The sequence below is a fragment of the Triticum dicoccoides genome, chromosome 3A (assembly GCF_002162155.2).
Source record: "Triticum dicoccoides isolate Atlit2015 ecotype Zavitan chromosome 3A, WEW_v2.0, whole genome shotgun sequence".
Taxonomy (NCBI): domain Eukaryota; kingdom Viridiplantae; phylum Streptophyta; class Magnoliopsida; order Poales; family Poaceae; genus Triticum; species Triticum dicoccoides.
In genome coordinates, this window is record NC_041384.1 from 708,643,845 (window position 1) to 708,650,114 (window position 6,270).

Here is a 6,270-nt window from a genome sequence, read left to right on the forward strand (position 1 = left end):
CCCCGCCTTCATAGCCAGAATCCCCCCTCCCTCCTCCGCTCCCTCCCACTCCGCCTCCACCTTGCCATTCCCCGCCCCCTCCTCCCCACCCTCCTCCCCCTCGCCCTCCTCGGCAACAACGGCAACGACGACGGCGGCGGCAACAACAACGGCGGCAGCCGCCATCGCGAAATAGGGGACGGCGGCGGCGAGTGGGGCGACCACCGGGGGGAGGCGCTATTCGTGCTGGCGCAGGAGGGAAGGAAGCTCTCCAGCCTGCCGGCGGACCTCGCCGCGGCCGTGGAGGGTGGCCACGTCACGGGTGACGGCGTGCAGCGCTTCGCGGAGATGGAGCGCTCGCCGCTGCTCCGTTGGCTGCTGGGCTTCAGAGGGTTCAGGGAGTGCCTCCTCGCCGACGACCTCTTCCTCGCCAAGCTCGCCATGGAGATGGGCGTTGGCATGATCGCCAAGGTCCGTGGGATCGACATGGATGAATCATGAATGCTTTCAACTTATTCTTATCTTATTCTCCTTTGATTTTCAAAAGAAAAAAATGAAATCACGTTTTAATTTGTCTGACCCTTTTTTGTTGCTGCTCTTTTTGTTTCAGACCGCTGCCGAGTACGAGAAGAGAGAGAGAGAGCTTCGTCAAAGAAATTGACATCGTCATCGCTGATGTGGTACGCCTCTTGTCGTCTGCTACTGAAGACGGGCAATCTGTACATATGTTGATACATAACCCTGACATTTTAAATCACATACAGATGGGGATAGTGTAAACCTCCAACATCCCTGCACCGGCGTCGTGTAAACCTCCAACAGAAGATTCCTTCAGCTGGGGATAGTGTTACCCATGATCCGGTGGCACACATACATGCTTCTTCAGTAGGGTCTGTGCAATGTAATGCTTTTAGCAACATAACCAACACACATACAGATGGTATATTCATCCACTTCATATTAGATTGTATTGTTGCACCTATTAGTACTTGTTTATAAATTCATCTCCTATTTTATTGTAGGGTGTACATCTATAAGCTCCGCGAGTCATCGTCTTGAAGAAGTAAATGGTGGCTGAAAGTTAAGAAGTGGCAGGCCTATCCAAGGACCAGAGGGCAGAGTGCTTAAATAAGCAACAGATTGCGCGGCTAAAAGGAAAACAGGCCTCAAACAAAGATAATGTCGATGTCACTCATAATTCCTCTTTTCCAATTGGTAATACGAATACTAATACAGGATTGGCCCCAAGGATAATGATTTGGTCCGATATTTAACCTTTACTTTCCATGGTATTTTTTCTCTCAAGGTCTTTAAAGAGGCCTTTTGTTTTGTGCCTTCCAGACTAGCTCCGGTGCATTCTGGATCCATTGTTTAGTAGTATGCTGCATTGATCGCACATAAGGCTCTATTTCTAGCCTTTTTATTCATTTTGTTAATTATGAAAACACTAATGCAAGGAGCTGTATGAGTATATTGTATGTCATCGGACGTGAATGATGAAAGATTCAAGTCTCGATTCTCACATGGCAATGAAAACCAAAGTCATCTTTGTGGCCTTTTCTTTATATTCAGAATTGAATTCTACTCATTATGCTCGTACAAATATCTTTGCTCTTGGTGCTAGGCATGTAGGAATTGTTCCCAAATTATTAGTTTCATATGAGATGACACAATACTCTGAAATCTTAGACCTTCGTATTTCAAACTTATTTTTTCCAGTGCATAGTATCTAACCATGGGTTTTTCCCCCATGTGCAGAGTGCTACAGTTGGATATTTGTTCAAGACAATTATGTCTGAAGTTCAAACTGCTAAAAGTATTTGCTCCGGTGTTCTAAAGTTTTCCAGTGAAGTGTAATGTATTTGACCATTAGCGACACTACTGACCATAAGCCATAGTACCAATGATGTTATTTCTTGAAGGAAATTTGAAATTTGTGTCTGTTGTGACTAACAAGTAACCTGCTCAGGATGCTCTTATTTGTATATATTTTGAAACTGTTTCCTGATTGATGTATTAGAAGAGTGTGGTTAGTCTAGATTTAATCAGTATACTTCAGTTTGGTTCAGTTCATGGCATATAGAGTAAGTTTGATTTAGAAGAAAATACCAAAATTATCTGCTGCGAAGAACACGTCAGACATGCTTTTTCAATCTCCCTGTACTTCTATGGTTCTGGATTTTCTATTGTAGAACTGTACGGCAAGTTAGTTTGCTATATTCAAGCAAAATCCATTTATTATAAAAAGTGTGTATGGATTGCTCAATTACTAGGATTGTAGCCCACTAGTTAGTTTCAAATCCATTTATTTTGTAGAACATTGGCTATTTCATTGGTCTAAAAATTAAGGTGCTCACTAGAATTGTATACTAGCATTAGCTTATTCATTGACTTTGTAATTTGCGGCTAATGGTAATTCCATATTAGTTAGGGAGTTGCGAGTTCTATGAAATTTGGGATAGAAAGGTTTATTGAACATAGATTAGCTTATTTAATGACTTTGAAATTTACGCCTAATGGCAGTTCCATGTTAGTTAGGGAGTTGTCCAGTTTCATGTATATTTGTGTGTCTGAGACATGAACATTCATCGTTTCAAGCCATATTAATTTTTCCTATACATCACAATAGGCGCCACCGTTTCCCGAATGAGACCGTAACATTTGTCGTTTCATGCCATGCAAAATATTCTTATATTTTTTTTTTGAATAATTGCCTCTTAACTAGGATGAATGAGGAAATATATCGTCCGGTTTATATGTGCGTTGCACGTGCACGTTTACTAGTATATGCAAGAAGTTGACAACCATCCTCCAAACAAAAACAGATTAAATGGATATGGTCAAAGCAACAAATTTGGTGTGGTATACTTTTGTCAAAATGCAAACATACCCAAAGACTCTTCAAAGCTGTTCATCTTGTCAACAGCAGAAAATGCTCGTCATGCAAAACTGAAGGAGTCCGATCTTAATTGTTTCTAAATCACACAATGTCACAATGGTTGGAGTTTGGGAATAAAATCTAATAGCTAACTCGAACGACATAGATATTGCCTCAAACACGAATACATGCATTTGAAAACAAAATTTGGTGCACAGAAGATTCAGATTTTCCCAAAAGAGCATGCAGTTTGCTGAACATCAGATGTTAAATCGCCTAGGAAACCTACATGAGAGTACTAGTTTGGTGAACAGAAAAACAGAGCTACCAATTCAGCAACTGCAACATTCAAGTTTCAAGCTGACATGACCAGAAACTGCTTTGCAATCCCACACCCTGCTATCAGGACAAAATTCCACCTTCTAGCGCCTAGTTAGTCAACTCCATGATGGCGCTGACAATGTCGCCATCCACAGCCTTGAGCACCTTCACAGCCCTGGATCTCGACACCGAGGTCTGCGTCATCACGAGCTCGACGTCCTTCTGGTCAACGTCAGTGTCATCGACCTCCTCATCGTCCTGGGCTGTTGCCACGGATGGCTCGTCCTTCGAGATCACACTGCTCAGGCCTGGCGCCTTGAACTGTTCCGCCGCTTGTGTCGGCAGCTGAGTGCTCGGGTCCTCGACCTTGAGCTCCCCGAACATGACATAGGTGTCTGACTGCGAGCTCTTGAACACATCTGGCTTCGAGAGGACATACATAACCTGCAATTATGTGGAAAAGTTAAGACAGTGCAACAACCACCAGCATATAGGGAACAATGGCCTGAAGTGGTCAAGATGCTCACGGTCTTGCTCTTCTTGATAGTTACACGGCTCACACCAGTAATGGCCTTCATGCCAAGCTTCTCCATGGCTTTCCTGCTCTTCTTCTCACTCCTACTCTGCCTAGATCTTCCACCAGCATCACCTCCTAGTCCCAAGAAAGCACAGATATATTGTCAAGACTTTCTAAATTTTGCATAAGACCAGAATTCTACAACTAGACATAGTTCACTCCATGAATTTTTATTTTTAACCACTGGAAATGGCAAGTGTAACATTCAAACAACACATCCCTTTTCTCAAGCAAGACCGAACAGAAACTGTGACTGCAGTCAAGTCTTGTTGGTATCAATTATCATATTTTCTAAAAATGAACAAGATATCCCTTTTGTTTTGCCTCTTAGGTAAGGTACAAAGGATTAGCTACTCGTATAATGTTAGTTCCAGCATCACGGCATACTAAATGCATTGAAATGGTTCACATAGCAGGACTATAATAGCAAAAGCAAGAGTTTGCATTAGAGGATTTGCTCCTATCAAACTAAATGCTACATACGAAGATTCATGCATATGTTAATGCAGATTAATATTGATACAACGTGCCACCACAGTACATAGGTGAATATTATATACAAATGGCAGGCAGTACTCAAGGAAACTATAAACTGTGTAGAGACAGTTCTGAATAATACAGGAATAAGTAAATATGATAGAGTCCAAAAAAATAAGAATAAAAACCACAAAGGCATAGCAATGGTATGGAAAGAACAGAATATTAGAGGGTACAAACTGGCTATTGTCTAATCGGCAAATAGAAAACAGGTCAAAATGAACCAAAAGAGGTCAATACGGATAAGTAAAGTTTGATTTGAAATTTTGGTGTGGTCAATAACTTCCGAAGTTTAAATTTATGTTAGAACAAGGCAGCATTACAATAAGAAATAGGCTTATCTGTAGCTAAGTGGCTACTTGAAGTCTTGAACTGAACAAAAGTAACCACAGAATTACAACATACCCTCAACATCATCGTCATCTTTTTCATTCTCATCCTCGGTATCATCTTCGTCGTCATCATCATCCTCAAGGGTAGGCTCATCTTCCTTAAGAGTATGCATTAAAAGATCATATTACTTGACTGTTGTAAGCAGTAAACACTAAACAGGGGACATGCAGAGTAATAAAAACAGAGTTATCCATAAGCAGAAATGAAAAACAGGTAAACAGTCTACGAACAATTTTATCATCCCAGCAAGAAGATGTGAGTACATACTAAGTAGCATCAGCAGAAGATCAAAGGAAATGACAGTCCAAAAGCAGAAAGAAGAAGAGTATGTAAATAACAAGGAACTGTCGTCTGTGTTGACAACAGAAAGTTATGCTCACACATCTGCATTGTTGCTACAGAAAATATGCCGTACAGCATATAAGCATAAGCACAAGGTAGTTAGGTTTCTAACAGACTTCCAAAGCTAATTTCAAACAAACAAGGCCACATTTTTACTATAGAAATCACCAAAGTTGAATGATTTCTCTATGCTCCCTTAAAACTCCCTTCAGATTTTGTATCCATAATAAACGACAGTAGCATTTCAATACGCAACAAAAGGGAACCACAATCAGTATATAATAAGGAACAGCTGACAAACAAGTCACCAATCACAGGGCCTATCACAACAAAGTTGGCTCCAGAAATACCAAAGGATAGTAGTATTAGCAAACTCTGAAACTGAACTCCTAGATGGACAGCAGGCATCACAAGGCCTGGGCTGGGCCGCTGCCCTCCCCCATGGAAAATTGCAGGATAAGCGCAGAAACAAGGACAAAGCTCTGCAACCTAGGCGACATAAACAGACGAGATCTACCGTCCTGACACCGCTGCCGCAACAAAATAAGCCGACGTAGGACCCGAACAAGCAGGGAGAGGCGAAATAATCATTTTTCTGTCTGACACGGCACCAAATCGGAGAGGGGGGAGGGGTCGGAATGGAGGATCACCTCGATCTCGTGCTCCTCGAGATCGGCGCGGAGCAGCTCGGCGACCGTCATGGTGATGGGGCGAGGCCGGGTGCGCCGGTAAGAACTTGCCGGAGGACGGAGGGGAAAGTAAAACCCTAGCTAGTCAAGCTAGGAGGGACGAGGGGAAGTGGGGAAGAGACGCGCTTGACTCGTGTCGTCGTGTTGGGTTTTTGTGGACTTGGGTCGGTGGGATGTGCCATTTGGGCCGGGGCATCCACGGTTCAGTTTATCTTGGATGGCCTCATACAGAGCTTATTTTCACTATTTTGTTTGTAACTTCAGACTCGGACTTGAAATGGAATTATGGAATGTAGTCCAATTAGCAATTACGCACGACAAGAACTACCTTATATTGGGGAAAAAAATGCTAATTCCTCCGTGACTCTCTCTCATTTGATTGCAAAATATTGTGCTCACACCTATCTCTTGCTTGCTTGCAGGCTTTCAAAAGTGAGGTTGAGGCGCAGAGGTGAGGCCAAATTGGCGTGTGAATGTAAGGACCGAAAGTAGGATCAATCAAGTTGTTTTTTCTGTGCAATCAAGTTGTTTTTTCCTCTGAAAAGGAGGCAAGC

The 6,270-nt window shown here is 42.5% G+C and overlaps 1 protein-coding gene across 1 annotated transcript; it reads right to left on the bottom strand.

Moving 5' to 3' along the window:
• Positions 1–3,022: 3,022 nt before the first annotated feature.
• LOC119273397 (nascent polypeptide-associated complex subunit alpha-like protein 1) lies at positions 3,023–5,830 on the bottom strand. Its single transcript, XM_037554567.1, has 4 exons — positions 5,678–5,830; positions 4,698–4,782; positions 3,706–3,830; positions 3,023–3,622 (listed from the first exon to the last, which is right to left on the bottom strand). The coding sequence occupies exons 1-4, from the start codon at positions 5,726–5,728 to the stop codon at positions 3,287–3,289; spliced, it is 597 nt and encodes a 198-aa protein (XP_037410464.1). The 5' UTR covers positions 5,729–5,830; the 3' UTR covers positions 3,023–3,286.
• Between the last annotated feature and the right edge of the window lie 440 nt (positions 5,831–6,270).